The sequence below is a fragment of the Leptomonas pyrrhocoris genome, assembly GCF_001293395.1.
Source record: "Leptomonas pyrrhocoris isolate H10 chromosome Unknown, whole genome shotgun sequence".
Taxonomy (NCBI): Eukaryota; Euglenozoa; class Kinetoplastea; order Trypanosomatida; family Trypanosomatidae; genus Leptomonas; species Leptomonas pyrrhocoris.
The window spans coordinates 42,898-64,852 of NW_015438381.1; the positions used below are offsets into that span (position 1 = coordinate 42,898).

At 63.4% G+C, this 21,955-nt stretch overlaps 5 protein-coding genes across 5 annotated transcripts; all 5 read left to right on the forward strand.

Moving 5' to 3' along the window:
• Nucleotides 1–800: 800 nt before the first annotated feature.
• Nucleotides 801–3,216, forward strand: ABB37_08524 (cell division cycle protein-like protein; the record flags this gene model as incomplete). The annotated part of the gene is made up of 1 exon (XM_015807565.1): nucleotides 801–3,216. Exon 1 carries the CDS (start codon nucleotides 868–870, stop codon nucleotides 3,214–3,216), a length of 2,349 nt encoding a protein of 782 aa, XP_015653647.1. The 5' UTR covers nucleotides 801–867.
• A 449-nt stretch (nucleotides 3,217–3,665) lies between these two features.
• On the forward strand, nucleotides 3,666–8,910 carry ABB37_08525 (hypothetical protein; the record flags this gene model as incomplete). The annotated part of the gene is made up of 1 exon (XM_015807566.1): nucleotides 3,666–8,910. Exon 1 carries the CDS (start codon nucleotides 3,742–3,744, stop codon nucleotides 8,908–8,910), a length of 5,169 nt encoding a protein of 1,722 aa, XP_015653648.1. The 5' UTR covers nucleotides 3,666–3,741.
• An 863-nt stretch (nucleotides 8,911–9,773) lies between these two features.
• On the forward strand, nucleotides 9,774–16,160 carry ABB37_08526 (hypothetical protein; the record flags this gene model as incomplete). The annotated part of the gene is made up of 1 exon (XM_015807567.1): nucleotides 9,774–16,160. The coding sequence occupies one exon, from the start codon at nucleotides 9,774–9,776 to the stop codon at nucleotides 16,158–16,160; it is 6,387 nt and encodes a 2,128-aa protein (XP_015653649.1).
• Nucleotides 16,161–16,516: 356 nt separating this feature from the next.
• On the forward strand, nucleotides 16,517–18,120 carry ABB37_08527 (hypothetical protein; the record flags this gene model as incomplete). Its single annotated transcript, XM_015807568.1, has 1 exon — nucleotides 16,517–18,120. Exon 1 carries the CDS (start codon nucleotides 16,798–16,800, stop codon nucleotides 18,118–18,120), a length of 1,323 nt encoding a protein of 440 aa, XP_015653650.1. The 5' UTR covers nucleotides 16,517–16,797.
• Nucleotides 18,121–18,737: 617 nt separating this feature from the next.
• Nucleotides 18,738–21,854, forward strand: ABB37_08528 (hypothetical protein; the record flags this gene model as incomplete). The annotated part of the gene is made up of 1 exon (XM_015807569.1): nucleotides 18,738–21,854. The coding sequence occupies exon 1, from the start codon at nucleotides 18,954–18,956 to the stop codon at nucleotides 21,852–21,854; it is 2,901 nt and encodes a 966-aa protein (XP_015653651.1). The 5' UTR covers nucleotides 18,738–18,953.
• Between the last annotated feature and the right edge of the window lie 101 nt (nucleotides 21,855–21,955).

Sequence of the window (21,955 nt, forward strand, 5' to 3'; positions counted from 1 at the left end):
GACAGTTTTCCTCTGTCGACACTCCTCACCATCACCAGCGTATTCCGTTTTTTGCCGGAGCAGTCACGTCACATACTCTCGTCTTCCCTGCTTCTTTTCTGGCTCGGCCAGCTGTTTTGTGCTTCACAAGCCTCAGCTCGATTCCGCCCTTTTCCTTTTTCGTTTGGCTGTATTTCAGGTCGTTGCCAGACCGATCGACAACGACGGCAGATAATCCTTTCATGAGACGCGATGAGAGAAGTACGGGGAAGTGGTGCTGTGTGGTTTGGTCAATCGCCCCCTCATGCGTTAGCAGCATCAAGTCCGACTACGGTATTCTATGCAGAAAAGAGGATGTACTCAAGGCAGTCGGTGTTGGTGGAAACCGCCGTTTCGAGGGGGTTATTCAATGTACTTGCTACAATTATCGTTATAGAACAGATAACAAGAAAAAGCTAAAGTGGCCGCCTGTGAAGACTGCTTACACTACAAGAGGCGGAGTCCATCTTCTCTCAGCTGACGCCGAGATGCAAGCGGAAGGCAGTCGGAGAGCGGAAAGCGTGCTCCCTCTCTCTCCCTCTCTGTTGCCGGTCATCTTTTTCTTGAAGCGCATGAGGCCTCTGCGCATATGCGCTTCGACTCGCTGCACCGTTAAATGCACGTTGGTCTCGCCTTATGGGTTTTTCTCTTCATGGTCTGTTGCACCCATCCCTTTCTGTGCTTTTACTATTCAATCTCGCTGCTTCATATACCTTTCACGGGCATGCGGTGTATTGCACGCTGCCGCTCACGAACTACGACTCGTTTGGTGGCTGCCTTTGAGCTTTGAGCAGCGGGCACAAAGGGCTTCTTTTTTCTGCTCTTTTCTTCTTTCATAGGTCGGCCGATATGGCGGGCTACACCGATGCCGTGGTGTTGGAAGCGCCTGTCTTCTGGTGGCCTTCGCTCGAGGAGCTTACCAAGTATCCCATTGACCCCCATCGATCCTTCCTTGCTGCGGTGACAGACGATGCGATGCCGTGGGCCTGTGTTGTGTACGGCGAAGTCGATAATGCACGCTTGATTCGCACAGTGGGCCTCTCCCGCCTTGGTCGCAGTGTTTGGACGACGGCGGAGTGGAGTCCCCTGGAAGACGGTGATGCGCAGCCGTTTGTGAAGGTGTGGAGTCCAATCAGTGCGGAGGTGTTGCACCTACCTGTCTGCACTTCTGTCGGACGTGGTAGCAGCGTGGCGACGTTTGAGGAGCTGTTAAAGCTCGACGTGCCTCAGCTGGCTCGGGATGGCAGAATTCGGCTGACCCACCGGATCCTCCCGACAGACCTTTGGAGTCGCTCCACGTCTGCTACTCGACTCTTCGAGCGTCTGCACCGACGAGCTCAACAGCATCTCGCCTACCCGCTGCTGCACCGCGTGCTGACACGAGTATACACCTCCACTGTGAACCATTTGCGGCGAGTCCTACACACCGCCGCCTCTTCTCCAGCTTCGTCCTCCGTCGCCACCGGCTCTCTTCTCTTCACTTGCGACACACCAAGCCAGAAGCACCTCATCGACCTTTTGCAGTGGAGCACACCCTCCTTCCTTCCATTGGGCCAAGCACACGTCGCTGCGGTGTCGCTGGAGGTCCGAAGGCTTAACTTTGCCGAGGTCCTGACGCTGAACGAGCACGAGGCTTTGGAGACGATCGAGGTCGCCCTGCGGCCCCCGCCTCTCCACTCCGCTTCATCAAGCGCATCCATAAGGTCCTTCCTCCCCTGCCTGCTCATCACCTTGGAAAGTCTGCAGTTGTTAGAAGCGCACGCAAACTCCCTCGTAGCCGGTGTCACCCATCAGCTCTGTCTGTGTCTGGAGGCGTTGCGCGAGGGTCCCGTGCCCGCCCTCGTGTGGTCCTTTGCGGAGGATGTGAGTGCCATCCCAGCGGCCCTGCTGTCACGCGTGGGGGCGCAACACGTGCGGCTCTCCGCCACTGCCGCCGAGGATCGTGCCACGTACTGGCAGAAACGTGTGGAAGTCCTCCATCAACATGCGGATGTCAACGCTGCAACTTCTTCTCCCAGTGCTTCTCCTGTTGTGCCCATCACAAACGCCGTCGTAGCGGCCTTAACGGAGGAGACGGCGCACTGGACCGTCGACCGCCTCGTGCAGCTGCGGGACGCGGAGATCCTAAAGCTGTGCGCCTCGCACGTCGCCGCCACTTCCCCTCCCCCTCCACCAAGCACGCAGGAGGCACCACCCACACTAGCGTCTTGGCACAAAGATGATGCTGACACACCGAGAAGAGAGCCTTTACACGCTGTGTACAGCCACCTCTACGGCATAGACGACGACATCCGCAAAGTGGAGGAGTTGGTCGTGTGGCCGCTGACCCACCTGTCACTGCTGCGTGCACTCTCCATCCCGTGCCCCAAAGGCGTGCTCGTCTGCGGCGCGAGCGGGTCCGGCAAGACGGCGCTCCTCTCCAGCCTCGCACGGCGGCTGCAGCTGCCCGAGACGCGCAGCATCCACGTCGCTTCGGTCGATGGCCTCGCGCTGATTGAAAAGGAGGTGGGCCGGTCGGAGAAGAACATTGCGCAGCTCTTCGAAGCTGCCCGGGCGCTGGCCCCGACGGCGCTCTTCATCGACAACCTTGACGCGTTGGCTCCTCCGCGTGGACGCACCACCGCGGAGACGAACACCACCGGTGATCGCACGCTGAGTACACTGCTCACGCAGATGGACGGCGTCAGCGGCCAGGCCGATCGCGTCGTTGTCGTCGTTGCCTCGGCGCCGTCTCTCAGCGCGCTCGATCCGGCGGTGTGCCGGCCGGGGCGGCTGGACGTGCACGTACACCTACGCCCACCGGCGATTGACGCCTCGGCAGCCTTTATGAAACTGCGGCTGCAGCAGTTCCTTGCACACGCCCAGTCGCGGTTTGGAAGCTTGGAGAAGGACGGCACAGAAGGCGGAGTCGCCACCGAGTTCGTTGGGGAGTTGGTCAACTCGTTCTTCGCAGCGGTGACCGCCGATGCAGCACACAGACGTAGTGAAAACGACAAGGAGGCTCGTGCCGACGCCGCAGTAGCAGCGATGTCCCCTGCGGAGGTGTCGGCTGTGGTGCGAGAAGTCGTGCTTCACGTTGCCGAGCACTTGGACCAAGACACATCTTGCAACGGCGAGCGCAAGAAGCGGAAAGCGTCGCTGAGCGAAATACAGCAATGCATGGCGGACGCTTTTGCGCGGCGTGGCACCGCGACGTAAGTGCTGCAGAAAGCTCCTCGTCAGGCGGACCATTTACGCCTTGTCTTTTCTTCTCAATTAAGCCGATTAAGTCCGTTGCTCTTCTCTGGACTTGCGAACCGCGAGGGGTGTGCGCGAAGTTAAAAGTCACCAGCGAATACGAGTGACTTATACCAAGCTGTGGATTTGTTTTCGTCGTCGCGCTTTGCGTTGTTGCGACGAGCGTAGCGCAGCAACGAATCGATGTGAGGAGAATCTGCCGCTCGTTGGGGGTCTCTTTAACTTAACGCCGTCTGAATGCTCGGATGCGCGGTTGGCGTGTGTGGAACACTGGACGTTGTGTGCGTCTGTGTATGTCGTGCAGCACGTTTCCGTTGTTGTACCTAGTGGCCTTTTCGCCTCCCCCTTCACTCCTGCTTCTTGTCCCTCCCATTTTCTTCTCAACGCCCTCAACGATGTTTGGACTCACCAGAGAATTGTGGCGGACCTGTTTTTTTGATTCTTCTCATTTTTTTTCTCTAGATTTGTATTTACCTGCTCTTTACGATGGAGACAGCGGTGTCACTGGTGGGTGCCGCTGCCTCTCCCCTCACGCAGCTGTCCAACGCCGTGGATCTCCCCTCGGCGGCCGCTTCAGGCGATAATGAGGAGACGCACCGACACAAGGGAGGTGCCCTGCACGATCGACTGCTGGTCCACCATCATGAGGCCATCGAGAAGTTTAAGGCTGCAGCGCGGCAATACAACCACGAAGTTGATGGAGCTCAGCAAGAGCGAATTGAGGCGCTGCACAGGACGATAGCGGAGAGCCACAGGGCAACCGCGGCGCTGCTTGCGGCGGAGGAGCGGCAACTCGCGGAGTGCGTCAGCGAATGGCAAGTACATGAAGATGCAGTACAGCGCGCCGCTCCGGACGACATCCTGCCCCTGTACACCGATCTCTACCACCCCACACCGGACGAGCACGGGCGAGCGAAGGCGCTGCACCTCATGAAGCACGACCGGCTGCGCATTGTGCTTCACTTCGTCAACTTACACGACCATTATGAAGCGCGCATGGCCGCCATCGAGGAGTTCTTTCGTGCGATGGAGGACGCCGAGGATGCGCGGCGGGCACACATCCAGAACGCGGTGCGGGACCTCATGGCGAGCCTCACGAGAATTGCGGTGACGAGCACGACAGAGTCGCAGGTGCTGGCGCAGCGCATCCTGCACCACACAAACGAGCAGCTTGGACAAAACCATCTCGCCAAGCAGACGCTCGCCACTCAGCTGCGCCAACGTGAGTTATTGAAGCACCAACAATATCAGAACGCCCTCGCCGTCGTGTATCGCGGCACGCAGCAGCACATGGCGAAGCGACACATCACGTGGACCGTGACGGTGCTGCGCTCCAAGGTGTTCCGTCGACCGGAGGGGAGGATGCAGTCGGTGCACGCCGCCGGGCAACTCATCGCCTCCATCCGCAAAGAGGCGGAGGAGCTCGTACGCGGTCTGACCGACGTCGTCACCTCGCTCCGTGTCGCCCAGCCGAGCACCGTTACGGCGGATTCGCAGGTGTGCGGCGGCAGCGGCCCCAACGGCTGGTTACGCAGCTTCCAGTCCAGCGTGCATCAGCCGGACGTCTTTGCCGGTGAGGACCCCCGCGCGGTGTTGGAGGAGGCGCGGATGCGGGCGAGCGTCCTCTTGCGCCACTGCCGTGCCCGCTGCGACGACTTCAACGTGCGTCTGCGCGCCGAGGAGGACGCACGGGCACAGGCGGCCGCCACGTTGGCCGCTCATGCCTGCGATGACATCGCCGTCATCGCCGCGCCGCTCAACGAGGAGATCGCGTTGCTGCGTAGAGCATCGTTTGCGCAGGAGGGCGTCGCCGCTGACGGCAGCGATGCGGACGGCGTAGCGGCTGTTGATGCCCCCCTGCGTTCCCTTACGCAGCCGCATTCCGATGTGCTCCGCATAAAGGAGACGACGTCAGACACCCCGACGTGGTCGCAGTGTGTGCCCGCTATTGTCCACGAAGGGCATTGGTTTGCGCGGGTGGTCTCGCGTGGGCTACTGAACGGCTGCCAGCTCTTCTTTGCCTACACAACGACCTCAAACAGCAGCATGCTGGTGCACCTAGAAGGTGCCACCGACCTCGTCTGCACCTCGGCCACCACACTGCTTGGTGCCATACGCGCCTCCTACGTGCAGTGGCATGAAAACGAAATGGACTACCAGGACTCCATCGCAGCGCTGGAGCAGCAGCTGCATACCTTAGAGGAGCAGCTGCGGCAGGATGAGACGCCCGCAGCGGCGGCGGCCCGATATGCAGCCGGCATCGCCGCTCTGCAGTCCATCGCAGACGCACACACGCGCTACTACGAAGATGTGCGAGACCGCATCGCGACGGCGACATCCGCCGTGCTGCAGGTTGGCCAAGGCTGTGTGCGGGAGTTCAGCGCACAGCTGGGGCTTGCTCTGGCTCCTCTCCTAGCAGAAGAAGAGGAAGCGGCGGTGGAGAGGGAGGAGGAAGAGGAGGAGGAGAGCGTCCCTGCAATGGCCGCACACGCCCCAGCAAAACAGCGCGGTCTCGCGGACTCCCTGCGTCGCATGAGCACCCGCAACAGCTTCCTCACCGGCGCCGCCGCTGCCACCGCACCGCGTCGTGGGAGTGCGTCGGCGGCGGTGGAAGAGAAGGACACGCAGCCACGGATGTCGGCCGGCGGCGGCGAAGAATTTATTGTGGAGACCCCCCACTTCCGCTTCGCCTGCATGGTGCAGCGTGGCCAAGGTGGGGACGCCAATGAAGCGGATTTGCCCACACAAGACGAGAAGAGTGAAGGGCAGGACGCAGGAGAGGCGGTGGCCACGGTGCCTGATCCACAGCCCGGGGCGCCGTTTCAGGAGTTCTACATGGGTCTGCTGCCGGAGCTGCAGCCTGGCCAAGGGCCTCTGTTTCTCACGCAGACGGAGGTGCAGGGCTGGAACAAACTTCTTCGGCAGGTGCTGCTAGAGTGGAGTCTTCAGCTGCAGCGACAGGCAGGGGAGAACTGGCGGCTGTACACGGCGGCGCTGCTCGCGGATGTGCAGCGCCGCGTGACGGACGTCCTTCGCCACCACCGGCGCCGCCCTGCCACGCTGCAGGCCGACATCTACGAGGCCCGCGTGCGCGAGTTGGCAGACCTCAAGAACAAAGGCGAGAAGTTGCTGGCGCGTATTGCGGAGCGGGTATCGCGCGTGCACACGCTGCAGCAGGCCTTCCTTTCCCAACCCGCACGCAGCGCCTCCGACCGCGCCCTTTCGGAGGAGCGCGGGACGCTGCTGGAGACGGTGCGTGTGGTCAGTTCCTCCAACGCCATGAAGGCCGCCATCCACCGCCACGACACGCTCTGTGCACAGTACAGCGCCGCCCTCGCCGACCGCTGCGCCGAGGCCACCCAACAACTGGAGCGAGCGCGGGACGCAATTGAGGCGGAGTGCGCGCAGATCCTACGCGACCGCGCCGTGGAACTGAGCGGCGGCGATGCGGCCACTCAACTGCCCGACGACGACCCAATTCAGCTGCGTGTGGTGCACCTGCGGTCGCAGATGCAAGATACCCTGACGGAGTCGACAACAGCGATGGAGGCGCAGCGCAGCAGTCGCACCAGTGAGGTGCAGACATGGAAAGATGAGTGGGCCACCGTGGTCGAGCAGAGCACCGCGGAGCAGGAACTCTTTCAGGGTGTGCAGGAAACTCTATCTCGGCTGCGCGCGAGCGTGCAGACGCTGCTGTCGGCCTCCGCCACGGAGGAAGCGGCGTTGGCGGCTGGAGTGGCCAAGGCAGCGGAGGAATCGGCAAAGGTGCAATCGACGAGCACCTACGACCTCGCCGCCTCCCTGCAGGCACTGCTGCGGCCTGACGCGGCGGCAAGTGCGTCCACAAGCCGCACCGCCGGCGTGGAGGACGTGCTCTGTGCAGAGGAGGTGGAGAGGGGTGCGGTGCGCGCGCTCGAGGTGGCGCAGGCGGAACAGCGCGAACGCGTCCGTAGCGCGCCGGTCTGCGGTGTGTTGGCTGCGCTGGACGATCTCCGCCTGCCGCTGTACAATCGCGGGTGCCGGCTCGGCGTGCTGGCCTACGCAGTGGAGATGTGGCGCATGTCGCCAGCGCATTATTTGCTGCCGCAGGTGCTGAGCGGCGAGAGCGTCAGCGACGGCCCCAGCCGTGCCAACAGCGCCAGCGGACCGGGCAGTGCGCGTGGCAACCGACGCGCGAAGGCCGCCGTGAGTGCGCAGAGTGCTGCGGTCACCGCATCTATGGGTCACACGCTGATGCCCCTGCCCACCGCACCCACGCTGATGGCGCAAGTGGCGCAGTGGACAGCGGAGCTGAAAAGCAACGTCGAGATCGTTGTCCGACAGCACATGGAGGCGCACCCGGGCTCTTTGCACCGCCGTCTCCCAGGCATGGCGGACGGTACCGAAGCGAGTTTGTTGTCATCGGTGTGCACGCTCTGTCAGGCGCAGGAAGACCGCGTGCGCGCCCACGTCGACAGGGCAGGCCCGACCTACCGTCAGCACGTCCAGGAGCTGTGGAACACGCTGCAGGACACGCCGGTGCTGCTGGCGGCGACGCTGGAGACCGAGGCGGCGGTGGCCGCCTTCACGCGCGTGGAGAGCGTCGTGCGTCCGTGGCTGCGCTTTTACGCGCAGAGCGCGCAGCAGTGGCAGCGGCACCGCGGTTCGGCGAAGCTGTCCCTGGCCAGCCAGCTCAACTCTACGGTGCTCACGACGCTGACGCAGGCGGAGGCGGAACGCTCTGCTGTCACTGATCGAGTACTGCAGCAGTCTTGGTCGTCGGCGCTGCGGGAGCTGCAGGACGAGGCCGGTCTGCACGTCGCCCGCTGCTGGACGGCGCTGTACACTTACCTGCACCTCCTCAGCGGCCTCGTCACGCCGCAGCACCTCGTCTCCACGGCGCAGGTGGTGGAGAGCGGTCAGCACCGCGGACTGCGGCACCTCTTGGAGCTCCGCGCCCAGCGTGAGCGGGCCGCCGCCGTTATGGACTCCTCCGCGGTGGTGAAGCGAGACCCGCGCCTGCAGGAGACGATGCCGCTGCACCGCGCCGATCAGGCAGGCACCGCCAGTGGCAGCAGGCGTCACGCCAGCAAAGCTGCGGACAAGTCCAACGCGAGTGCAAAGGACACCAACGGTGCCTCGGGGTTGACACCGCTGCCGTGGGGAGAGGTGGAGCTGCCCGGACTGCCGCTGAACGCGTGCGCTCCGCTGACGCAGTACAATGCGAGCCACCCGCAGGCGGTGGTGCCGGCGCCTGCCGCGGCCACCCTCTACGTGCCCTCGGCCGCTGCCGGGGCTGTGCAAAGCGGCAAGGCGGCTCCGCAGAGCACTCGGCGGCAAAATGCAAACGCCGCCGCCTCTGGAAGCAGCGGGCGCAAAGGTCACCCTTCCAACTCGCCGGACCCGGCCGCAACCCGCGCGGCGGCGGCGGCGGCGGCAGTGGTGGCGGCGCCCGTCAACACAGTGGAGCTTTCTATTCCGCTGGTGGTGCCGCGCTTCCCGCTTTCACTGGAATGCGTGCAGCTGCTGCGCTCCGTCGTCCGCAGCGTCGCCGAGGACGACAACGAGGCGGCACAGGTCGTCACGGAGGCCTTCACCTCGTGGGAGCGGCACGAGGCGCAGCTGCGGCAGACATGGGCGCTGACCCTCGCCGAGCTCGCCTCGGACCATCCGTAGGCACGGAGGCCTCCGATCGGCTCTCTTGCGAGAACTCTGAGTTCGCGTTTGTTTGTTTTTCGCAGTGCTGCGTACAGTTTTTGCTTTCCCTCCTCCTCTCGCCTGAGGGCATCACGGTGAAATTGGTTATGTATATTCCCCTCATTGATGTGTTCTGATTGACGGTGGCATGTACGGCGTGCGTTTCACTGCGTTGCCTGCGCGCTGTGCGACGTGGTCTGCTGCCTTTTCTTTCATCTTCGATGTACAGCCGTATATACTTATCTGCATGTGTGCGGGGGAGGGGGGACCGGTTAGACACCTCCTCCGCCCTCCCCTTGCCTCAAGGAATGACACCCAAACCCTCCATACTAAGAAAAGAGAACGGCGATGAAAAGCGACCGGGTCCGTGCGTCTCTCCGTGCTGTGATTGGCTCTCTTCCCTCCAACTCATTCAGGTCGTTTCGGCGCCTCTTCGCAAAGGGCCTGATTTGCTCACTTGAGAAGTGCTTTCGGAAGGGCAGCTGTTGCGCTGATGTGCCTTCCTCCAGTCCTCCTCCCCCCCCCCCCCCAGAGTCCAGTACTCTTGCGCCGCACCGACTTCGTTTCTTTTGCCTCTTTTCACCTCCCGCGAACGGGGATACTTCAAACACACACAAGCCGGTTTTTAACTGCTGCGAAGGGCGAGCACGCACTTTTTGCCGCGTGCGTGTGTGTATTTTCGCAGCTGCCCCGTTTTTCTTTGTACTGAGATCGCTGAGGCCACTTGTAGCTGCACCGTTCGCCGCTGCCGTTGCGACGGGCACGACGTCCTCGCACAATATAAACAAACTTCACTGCGTGTTGTAGATATAATAGAAGGCCTAAACGTAGATCCCCAGCAGATGTCCAGCTCCGATGACTTCCCCACGCTGGTGAGCTCCTTGCAGGCCTCTACGGTAGAGTGGAACCTGCTCGGCGCCCCCTCCCGCCTCACTGGCTCCGGCGTCTTTAACGGGGCGAGTCTGCACAACAAGTATCTACGCTTCATGCAGGTGCTGCAGGAGATCGAAGAGCTCTTTTCCATTTACCGCCTGTCACCCAACTCCGTCCTCATTGCCTGGTGTGCTTCCCTGCAGGATAGCGGGGTCGCCTCCCACTTTGTGGGGTTACTGGTGGCTCTGACCCTCCAAGGAAGCCTGTCTTATCTCGCCCTGACGCGCTGCTTGCGGCTCGTCGATGAGTTTTTGAGCTGGACCACGCGGGTCAACGCGGGCTGCGACGGGAGTACCGACGGTGTTGGAGCGACGGGCGGTCCGAGCTGCCCGGTGCTCGTGCCGAGCAGCGCGGTGGTGAAGTGGGTAGAGCAGACGTGGAGCGCTGTGCAAAGTCTATCGCGCGACAACGCTGGCACCTCCACGCCCACGGCCACGGCGGGGCTCTGCGGCGCACTGCAGCTGCTGCCGGTGCTGCTGCGGTGGAACGTTGGCCATTCCCCGCTGCCGGTCTTCCGCAGAGGTCAGCTGCCGCACCCTGTGAACATGCAATCGGAAGAGGTTCGCCTGCTCGCCTTCCGCAGCTTACCAGCCATCGTTCGGCACCAACCGACCACAGCGATCCCTCAAAGCTACGCGCACGAGATCATCGACTACGTGAAACGCGGCTGCGTGAAGAGCAGCGACATCTTTGTCCGCATCGCCGCCGGCTCCTCGGTGCGCGGGGTGCTGGAGAACGGTCTTCGCGTGTTGTCCCCAGACGTCGCCTACGCTCTGATGGACATGCTGCTCTGCCTGTGCGACGACGTCGCACCCTACGATATTTCGGACGAAGTGCTCTACGATGTGGGTGTCGCCATGGGCTACCTCCTCGCGTTTTATCAGAGCGACTTCACCTTGGACTCGTTGAGCGACATCTTGCAGGCAGCGGCACCACCGTCAAAAGCAGCAGCAGCAGCCGAGGAGCGAATCGACGCACATCGCAGAGGGGGCGGTGGTGGGGGAGGGGGATCGGGTCCCGCAGCGGGCGGGGCAGGGACCGCAGCCGGCGCGAACGCCGGCCACCTCCGCTGGCGGTACTTTGGCGGCGCCGACGCTGTTGAGGGCAGCCGGGTGGTGCAGCGGTGCTTTAACGAGCGCATGACTCGCACCGCCCAGCGCGCCCTCGCCACGGCGCTCGCGACGCTCTGCAGCGCCTGCTCGACCCCCGCCACGACTTCCAGTGTCATTCAGTGCTGCTTTGTGCTGCTCGTGCCAATTGAGGGAGATGCGCGGGCCTACATGCCACGGCTGCTGGCGGACGCCATTCAGGAGTGGGCGCGGCAGCTTCCGTCCAACGGGTACCGTGTGGTGCTGGCGGACGTGCTGCGTGGCTACGTGCAGCAGTCTGGCGAGGACAAGGCCGTGGTGCGCACAGCGATGGTGGCGCTGCAGGGCGTCGTGCGAACTCTCTCCTCGTCGCTTGAGATCGGCTTCAACGTTGCCGAGGACGTCCTGGCGGCAGTGAACGCTACGCCGAGCCTCTTGCACACCGGCGTGGAGGTGCTGGGGGCCGTGGCGCGCACCAACACCCTCTACGCACGTCAGCTGCAGCATCAATGCGCACGTGCCGACAGTGCCGAGGTGGCCAACACACTGACGTTTCAACTGCACATCCGGGCCCTGCTGGACGCCTCCATAAGTGCGACGGAAGCTGTGGAACGAAACGGCCATGGTGATCCTCCATCAAGAAGAGCAGCCGAAGCAGACGACGCCTTTGGTGAGGAGGACCGCGTGTCCCTCGTGCACGTCTGCATTCGACTTCTCCTGCGCCTCAGCCGCGGCGACCCACCCCGAGCCGTGCAGGACATCCACTACCGACAGGCCGAGCTCATCTTCCGTCTGACGCAGCTCATCTACGACCTCCTGCGCGCCAGCCCCTCCGCCGTTGTTTGCGCTGCACGCGACGAGCTGCAGCCCTGCACGCTGGGCTTCATGAACCTGCTCGTCAGCAGCCCCGCACCGAGCATTGCGTTTTACAAGGCGGTCACGGCGGCGTGCGCGATGCTGCGGCGGGCGCCGGTGGTGAGTGACACAGAGCGGATGCTCGCCGTGGGCTTCCTAGAGTCCCGCCTCGCCTCCCAAGACGGTGTGGCGCGGCACAACGTGGACGCGACCGGCTCCTCCGCCGCCACCGCGTACTTCGCGGTCAGCAAAGGCGCCTTGTACAGCCTAGTCTCCTGCGCGCCGTGGCCCACCTGCAAGGACGACGGCAGTCTGCGCTGGCTGGCGGCGCAGGCGCTGAAGGACATTGCGAGGGCGTGCGCGCACTCCGCACCGGTGTTTTCGTTTGAGGAAACGCACGGCCCGGCGGTGGCCGCAGCGGCACAGTCGATGAAGCTTGTGCGAAGTACGCTGCTCCATCGCTGTGTGTCCTCCAGCACCATTTCTGCCTCCGCCGAGACGCCGGCCCACCCCCTCGAGGAGTGCGGCGGAAGCGCGGTGCGGCTGCTGCGCTGGACGCTGCGTCACTTCGTAGCACGCGGTGCGGTGCCCGTGTGCGTCGCGCTGCTCGCGTCGCTCGACACGGATCTCTTCAAGCTGTACGCCACGCCCGTGAACGCCGCCGCGACGGTGGAGGAGCAAGCTCGCCAGACCGCGAGGCGAGAGGTAGGACTGTGGAACACGCTGTGTACGGTGCATGAGTTGTTGTTGGAGGCGTCGCCGCACACCGCCGCGGCGTTGTGGGCCAACGCAAAGTGGAAGGCGGAGGTGCAGCGGTGGCACGCCGTGGCCGCGCAGCTGATCCCCGCCTCTGCGGAGGAGTCGGTGGAGGTGCGCCTGCTCGCCGCCAAGGTGTTAGCCCTGTGCTTGGTCTCCACCGGGCAGGTGGACGTGTTCACCAGCCAGACGGTCGCCGCCGTCGCCCAAGGCTCGCCCAGCCAGTCCCTCCAGATGGACTCCTTAGGGGCACTGATGGTGCTGTGCGAGGCCCACAGCCACCCGGGCGAGGCAGCAGGCGACACTCCGGTGGAGTCAAGCCCGACGCTGCCCCTCGCCACCTCGCTGCTCTCCGAAGTGTGGAGGCGACTCGTCAGCGCCGCCCCCGCCACTGGTGCAGCCAACATCTTCTCTGCTCCTGTCCTCACGCTGCTCTCGTTGCGCCTCGCACAGGTGTACCCGATGGAGGTGGAGGCGGCTCTCTCGGACAGCGTCGTGGGCGTGCTGCTAACCCCCATGGCCGCCTCCAACTATCAGTGGTGGTCCAGCACGACCGCGGTGGGGATGCTCACTGCAGTTGTGCAGCTCTGGAGCAATTTTGTGGGTTCGAACAGCGCGGTGGGGTCGGTGCCGCAGACCTCGGCGCTGCTGCTGGTGCAGGAGAGCCTCCGTGTCACCACGCGGTCACATCAGATGCCCGTGTCCGCCGTAAAGGCCGCGCTGGACGCCGTGGAAGTGTTCAGTCGCAATCAGGCCCGCAACGCGGACCGGTGCGTGGCGTGGCGCAGACTGCTGCACCTGTGTCTGACGCACACAACGCACGCCCAGCACGAAGAGGAAGGCGTACCGGGCCCATTGGCGCAGAACAGAGGCCGCCGTTCTCAACGGCGTGTTGCCGTGCCGGGTGAGGTGTCCAAACGGCTTGCCAGCCTGTGGTGCTGTGTGCTGCTTGGCGACGGCTCGACCCCGCTCGTCACCGCTGCCGTGGCCGACGCCGGCTGCACGCGGCAGCTGACGGTGGTGGAGGTGGCTGTACAAATCGACCTCGCCGCCGCCGCACCCGTTCGGCGAGGGTGGCTGAAGGTGGCGCAGGCGATGTGCTCCTCTCTTCTCCCACGCAGCAGCAGCCCTGATCACGTCGAGGTCAGCCACCACAGCGACGGCGCCAGCACCGCTGTCAGCAGCCCTCCCACATTGACACTGGCTTTTAAGGGCTTTCTCGACGCCGTGAACACCGTCTTGCAGTCCCGCTCCCCCGATGTGCAGGTCGACATTGCGAAGCGGGACACCGACATGTTCGCCGCGGTCGGCGAGGGCAGCGAGGCGGGCACGGACGAGGCAACAGACGGCGCACGCGGCGGAGGTGGCAGCGACAGCGACGACATGGAGGACTACGCGGCGGAGTTTGAAAGCGAGGGCATCGGCGGCATCTTGAGTGAAGCGGGCGGAGGTGGGGAGCGAGGAGAGGGCAGAGGCGGCGGCACGGCGGCATCCGCAGTAGACAACAACGCCTCCCTAACTTTTGACGTGGCGGCGAAGGAGGCGGCGATGTGGGTGCTGTACAGCGTGCTGCGGGGTGTCGGAGGCGACACAGTGCAGACGGATCAATCAACGCAACGCACACACGACGTGCGGCGGGCCGTGCTGCCCATGGTAGTGGCCGCCGCCCAGCTTGTGGAGGTGCACCCCGAAGTGCACATCGCCACCATCGCCGTGCTGCACGAAGTCTTCGCCCTGTGGGGCCACGTGACGCAGGTGCAGGAGCTGGCTCGTCCGTTGGCGGTGCTGATGCCGTGGAAGACGCAGTTGGTGGTGAGCCTCACAACGGTGCTGCAGCACGGTCTGCTCTCGCTGGAGGGGTGCACCGCCTTGGCAGTGCAGTACAGCCGCTGCAACCTCGCCGACACGAGCTCGTGCCGCCGTGTGCTGCGCTCGCTGCTGCTTCTCCTGCACGCCTGCCACCGTCTGCAAGAGCGTCGGCGTGGGTTTTTGCTCGGCGGCAGCAGCGGGGCGGGCCACATCATTGTAGCGCTGGCCAAGGTGGCCCAATCGCCGGCCATGGCAGCGGAGACGCTGGAGGCGGCGCAGGGGGCGTTTGCACGCACTCTCATCTCCCCGCCCTGCCAGGCCGCGCTGACGCTGTTGTGTGAGCGCTTTGTGGCGGCCGTGTCCTTAGCGAACGGCTACGTGCCGCCCACCTCCGTCTTCGGTGGTGGAAACTGGCGCGGCGATGACGACGACGACGAAGAGGACGGCGGTGGTGGTGGTGGCGCCTCCGCAACCTCCTCCGTCTACGGCTCTCGCATGTCGATGACGGCTGGTGACGTTCTGCAGGCGGTGGCGTTTATGACGGAGCGGCCGCTGAGCGCCACGCTGGGGCCGGCGCTGCGCTACGCAACGGGCTGCCTGGCCTGCCTCGTTCTTTCCACGCTGATCCACCCGGCACCGATGGAGAAGCGGATGAGCAGCAGCGCCGTAGCGTCGGGAGATGCATTGCGGTATGTGGTGGCCCTCAGCGGCAAGTTGACGTCGCAGCACCAGCGCATCCTCGCTCAGCTCGCCCAGCAGCGCCTGCTGAGCATCGCCTCTTCGTGGGGAGAGCAGCACATCGCAAGCGACAGCAGCACTGCGATGGGGAGGGAGAGCACCGCGTTGCTGCGGATCGCAGCTGTAGCGTCGATGCCGCGTGCGCAGGCCGAGGACCTTCTGGGCGCCTTTGCTCCACTCGTGGTGAAGGTCGACGCGAGTCATCATGCGGACAACTGGGCCGAGGTAGCCGCTTCGCTGCTGTGCGTAGGGATGGCTGCGGAGTTGGAACTGAAGCGGCTCCTCCCGCTTTTGGAGGCCTTGCCTGCGGATGCGCTCTCAGATGTACTGCCCCCAGCGATGGTGGTACGCCTGGAGCACCTCACGGCGGTGTACGTGCGGAGTGCGGCGGCGGAAGAGGAGGACAGCATGCGTGCGTTGGCGCTGACGGGGCCGCTTGCGTTGATCTTGGTGGGCCGGTGTGTCTCCACGGATGCTCTTCCGCTCACCCGTTCGCCTTTCATGGATAGGCAGCTCTGGCCCGCTGTTCTAAAGCTGCTGCGGAATGCTGCCTGTCCGGTGAGGACCATCGAGTACCTGTGGTCGCCGCCAGCGGCCTTGGCAGCGGCGGAGTCTCCGCATCATGTCTCTCTCCGCGAGTGTTTGGAGCATCACAAGTCGGAAGCGGCTGTTCTACTCGCCCTCTTCGCCTCCCTGGAAAGCCCCTCTCCTCCCACGACAGCCGCCACGTCTCTGCTCCCTTTAAAAGAACTTGCCACCTTTGTGCTTCATTGCGGCCCGCTCTTGTGTGGCCTTCTCCTGGCCACGATGAAGAGCGCAGACCCCGCTGTGCCAGCAGCAGATAGCCTACACGAGGTTCTGCTGTACGTGGTGACGTTGCTGTCCACGAAACTGGCACCTGCGTACGCCGTCGCATTAAACGAGGTGGGCCGGTACCTGGTACGCACGGTGGCGCCTGCTCATAGCGCGGCACTGCGGGAGGCCATTCGCCGACTGGGAGCTGGCAAGGCGTCCCAGCTGCGTGTATTCATGGAAGAGTCGTGTAAATGAAGAGGGAGGACAGGAGCGAGGGAGGATAGTTTAGCTTCTTATTATATTAGCAGGTTTCGCCGCAGCAGAAGTGGACTAGAAGACGTCTTCACGCATGGTGGGTGTTGTACGCGCCGGTGTAGCGGTGGATCACTGCAAACGTATTAGTGTCACTTCAGTCATTTCCTCTCTCGAAGCTATCGATGATGCTTGTCTTTGGGACTCTGAAAGCGTTGTCGTGGCCTGTTGTTTGACATACCCGCCGCTCTGCCGTCTAATCGCGGTTCTGCGGCTCCTCTGTTGGAGTCCTCTGCACCGTCGACACTGCCCCCTTTCCTCATCTTCTCGTTGCCGTCCCTCCTCGCCTGCATTCATAAAGACGCGTTGGTGTTGTCCAAGTTTCCGCCGGCACTCTCGCCGTATTCACCGCAAGTAGGGCCTTCCCCGCCAGGGATGCGCGTCCGTGCGTGCGCGTGCGAGTCGATAAAGCCGCAGAGTCACCCCACACCACCGCTTCTCTTTGCGTGAGTGTGCTGCGGGAGTACTCTTCGAACTCCTCAACTATTCCCCAACTAGGGGGTGGAACTTGTTCAGCACTTACTCTATCGTCCCACCCACCTACTCCGTACCAGCACGCAGAGCCCACCTTCATAGGGCGATGCTGCAGTCTACGAACGTCACCCTTCGTCGCACGAGCGATGCCCCGCTGCGTCGTATCCGTGACGCCTACGGCTCAGCAGACAACGCCGAAACGCTGCTGGAGCAGTGTGTACTCGCCGGTGAAGGTCGGGTCAAGAGCCGCGACGCCTCCCTTACCGACTCAGAAGATACGCAGCACATGTGGGGTGCGCTCGTCGTTCTCCTCTCCGACCTGAGTGACTATGGCGCACTGGGGAAGATGGGCGGTGTCGATGAGCGCTTCTGTCGGCGACTGCAGCCGCTGCTGGCACGGCTGCTGAAGTGCGTGCTCAAGGGCGGTTTTGAAGTGGCGCGTCGCGACAGAGCAAAAGAAAGTTCGTATGATCTGGAAGAGCTGCTGGAGGCCACCAGCAAAGCCCTTGCGAATTGCTGCGAGGGCGTGACGCGCCGATGTGCCGACACCACTCTTGAAGTCCAACTGGACGCGAAGTCCGACACATCCATTCACGGTCACGAACTCGGCAACTCAAGGCGGTCGTCCTCGCTCATCGGAACCGCACCGAATGACGCGGCAGTGCTACGTGTGTGTTTCGGCTTCGCGGATTACACCAGCGGGGAAACCGGCGCGATGCTCTGGGCCGGTGCGGTGGGCCTCTCCCTGTACCTCATCGAGAACTATCAAGCCATTATTGTGAAGAAGGCCTGCGAAGCACGTGCCAGCACCGAGGCGCCGCTGCGTGTGATAGAGTTGGGTTGCGGGCCCGCGTTGGTCTCCCTCGTCTTGGCGGCGATGGCGGCGTGGGACACGCCGACGACGGTGCCGTGCTGTCTCGATGTGACGGACGTGTCGGCCTCCGTGGTAGAGGAAGCCCGGCGCTCCTTTCAGCACCGCAACGGGCCCGCGCTGTCCAGCATGCTTGACCTGCACAGCGGACACGGCGGAAGTGCAAATGACGAACAACGGACGGCCACTTCTCCTGCCAGCTTTCAGGTTCGCCCTTTCATCTTGGACTTCGGTGACATCCCGCCGGAGCTGTGCGGCGTTTACGACGTGGTGGTGGCAAGTGACGTGGTCTATGACTACGCCATCGCCGCCCACGTGGCGGGCGCCCTCGAGGCCCTCTTGAAGCCCGGCGGCGTCGCCCTCCTCTGCTGCGAGGCGCACCGCGACGGCATGGCGCACTTCACTCAGCGAATCCGCCTCGGTCACCCCAACGCGTTGCACCTGCGCGTAACGCAGGAATTGCTGGACGTGCGGACGGTGCTGTCGCAGCTGGAGATGCCGTCGGGGTTGACGTCGTCCACCTGCAGCCTCATGCGCATTGAAAAGGTGGCGGCGTGACGCGCAGACCACTTTGCCTTGATCAGGCGTGTACACCCATTTGTCAGAGAGCGGCCCAGCAAAGGCTGGGCGTTTGGAAAAGTCAAAAGTCGAAATTCAACTGTGTGGGTGTGCAGCGCATCGGTGGTGCGCAAGTACTTTCGTAGATTGAGATAGGCGAGCACCCCCCCCTGCGTTGTTGTCGTTTGCAGGCATGTTCTGACACGGCCCTGCTGTGTTCCGCTTCGTATTGTTATCGTTGACATTTTTTTATGTATTTCCTTTGATGAGTCGAATCCAAATAGCTCTGTTTAAACAACTCATTGTTAGTGCGGGGATCGTCGTCTTGTGAAGGCTTCCGTCGAAGGATATTCATTCATATCTAACAAGAAGAGTGAAGGGAACGTTCTGCTGGGCGAGAGCCCCAAAGGGAAGAAGCTGGTATCTCTATTCCTTTTTGTATTCTTGAAAGGCCATGGTCTCATGGGGATGGGTGGTGTGGTTTGATGTTCTCTACCAGCGAGACGGTCGCTCTGATGCCGCAGGGTCACGCCGCCCACACACACTCCATTTCATCTCCCAACGGGCGTTGAGCATCTCCCACCACCTGCCTGCTTACCTTCCTTGCCTTTCAATAAAGAGCTGAAAGCAAAAATATCTTCTCTATTGTTTTTTACTGTTATTGTTTGTATCGTAGCGGTGATTCAGTAACGTCACAGCGTCGTGCAGTTATTCCATAGCGTCTCATCGCGGATCGGTTTCTTCTACCCTGTTCTACGCAAATCTGTCATCAAACCTACTTACATAGATATAGAGAGGTAGGCTGCTCAACTTGCGAAGCTCGCGGTGTTGCGATGTACAGCTTCCTGCCCTCCTCCGCCACGCGTGCGGAGCCGCTGGACTGGACACGGCTGCTCTCCTGCACACTTGCCGTTGTCAAGGCCGTGCCCACCGAGCAGGTGTCCAACGCGGTCGCCATGATGTACTCCTACGCGACGGCCTCGCCTACCGTCTTCACCAGCCTCACCCGCGGTGCGCGAGACGTGAAGGAGTACGTGGCCCTACTGACTGCTCTCGACGACGTGCTGAGTCAGTGGCCGCTGCGCCTGCGGCAGCTGTTTGCCCTTCCCCCCGTCGCATTGGTGTCCGCCGGTGGCGGTGTCAACGGCAGTCTCGTGACGGTCCCGGTGAGCACTCCACGCGGGGAGGCCCTCGTGTTTCTGCTGAACGTGGCTGTCGGTCACTTGGAGAGCGGCCTCGATTACTTGGCGCGTGTGCGGGCCGACACCGCCGCGGCGACGTCTGTCAGCACCCCGCAGGGCGGCTCGGTGGCGGCGCCGAATCAAAATGCCAAAATTGCCGCCCAACACTTCCGGCAAGCGGTGGAGGTGCTGCGCTGGTCGGAGGCTCTCCACGCCGCGCCGGCCTCGCCCTCTGCGGTCACCCTGCAGCAGCTGCGCACTCAGCTGCCGCTGGAGGTGACGCAGGGAATGGCGCTTCTCTGTGTCGCCGTGGCGAAGTACATGTACGCCCTCTCCTCCGCCTCCACCAAGAACAAGCCGGATGTGCTGGCGAAGCTGGCCTTTGAGGCCGCCCAGCTACCTCTGCCCACCTCGGTGCTCTCCACCAGCTCTCTGCAGCTGCTGCCCTCGCTCTTGTTGGCCGCCTACCACTATCACGAGGCAACGTGGTACTACGCGCACGCGTCCGCGAAGGGGCCGGAGATGGCAGAGGCGCTGGGGCACGTGCGCTACGCCGACACGCTACTCCGCACGTGCGATGGCCAGTGGAGCCTGGAAGAGGTGCACAAGGAGGCGGAATACGAGTCCCGTCAGTGGTGGGGTCGTCGGCTGGCCTCGCTGTTCTCCGGTGCGTCAGCGGGCAACGCAGTGAGGTATCTTCGTACAGCGCAGCCGCAACGACCGCAGCTCAATTTAGAACGTGCCGAGGACGCTGGTGACGACGACAGCGGCGCTGCGAGCCCCCTCAAGCCCGCCACTCAGTACCCACATTTGCACGCTTTACTATTCGGCGAGACGGCTACGCCAGCAAAGGCAGACGCTGAGACGAAGACGAGGGAGAGTGCGGTGGCGCCAGCGGACGTGGTGCAGGTCTACCCCTACGTGCGTCTTCTCCTGAGCGACGTCTGCGCGGTGTTGCAGCAGTACGAGAAGGAAAACCGCGTGGTGTACTTTGCGAAGGTCGCCTCGGCAGATGAGGTGCGCCGCGATGTGCCGGATGTGGCGAGCACCGGTCCCAACGCGGGTGAGACGCAGGCATCCGAGGAGTCCGTCTTCGAGTCGCGCACGCGCCTCTTCGCCTCCCTCCCTCCTCCCGCCTCCCTGCAGGCCGCCCTCGCCGTGCAAGAAGAGGTGGGTCAGGCCCAGCAGGCGCTATCACGGGCGCTGCAGCGGGTGGAGAAGGATGGGCAGCAGCTCGCCGCCTACGTGACGACCACCGCGGCCCTCGAGCAGGCCGTAGACGCGTTAGAGGCGCTCCTGCCGAAGGCGGACGGCTGGGCGAGCCCGAAGGCGGTGGTGGCTATCGCGGTAGATGCAGTGGAGGCGGCCTTCGAGACCTTCAAGAAGGTGGCGGCGGAGTGGCAGGAGGCACACGACGTATACGTGGGCGAACGCTGTGTCCCTCCCGCCTCCGCCGCGGAAGCCGAGCGGGAAGTCGTCGCGTGGACGGAGCGTGCCACGTCGGCGCTGGCACAGTGGGCCTCCCTCCGCCTGCCCCCCACCGTCGACTCACGGACGGCCTTTGTGGAAGCACTCGTCCCGCGCAGCGCAGAGATGTGGGCCTTTCTGGAGCAGGTGGAAGGGCTGAGCCGGGACGTGCGCGACGTCCTCGCGGCGGAGCCGGGCGTGGTGACGCAGGCGCAGGTGCAGTCCGCCGTCGAGGCACTGGAGAAGGTGAAGCTGCGAGGAACGGAGTTGATGGCGGCGGCGGCGGTGGAGGGGAGCAGAGCGCGGAGTCGGCCGTCGGCGTCGGCGGCTGTCGAAAGGGGGAACGGTGCCGAGGCGGAGGCACTGTTGCGCGTGGCCCCGCAGTACGAGAGGGCGGAGGCGGCGGTGCTGGCCTTGGTGGACGTGCTGCAGGAGGCGCCGATGGTCGTCGCGGATATGGAGCACTTCACGGCGCAGCTGACCGAGATGCAGCGGCGGGCCGTCGTGCGACCGCTGGGCCGCGCGAGTGGCGTTCAGTTTCATCCCCACCCCGACGACCGCAGCGGGACGGGTGTCGTTGCGGGAAGCGCGGTCAGCGCTGGTGATGGTGGTCGACGTGATGGTGAAGCGGCATCAGCGAGCAACGCCAAACCCAACAAGCGTCGCGTCGCGGGTGTGACGGCGGCGACAGCGGCAAAATCGGCGTCCAGCAAACCGACCAGCTCCTCCCGTAAACGAAGCCGAAAGGACTCCTCCCCCTCTGCCTCCTCGGCGGATGGCAGTATCGAGGACGAGAGCGACTTCGGCTCGGTCAGCTCCTCCCAGCTCGAAGACACGGCGGAGGTGGAGCCCACGCCGGCGGATGGCGCAACGCGAGCTGCGGTGAGTGGCAGTCTGCTGAGTCGCATGAAGGCGAACAAAGCGAAGCGGCAAGCTGAGCCTTCAGGGGCCGCGGCGGTGGATGCTGCGCAGCCGGTGTCACCTCCACGGTCTCGCAAAGGCGCGTCTCCGGCGGTGACCGCCAAAAAGGCGACGAAGAATGAGCGCAGCGGCCCAAAGGGTCGAGGTGGGCGCCGAAAGCTCTGACAGAGCCGTCGCACTTTCTCCTTTGTTTTGCACCCCACAGAGAAGTGGAGGCTTGATCGAGCTCTTCTTTCCTTTTAACGTAATGCTCCCCATTTGAGTCC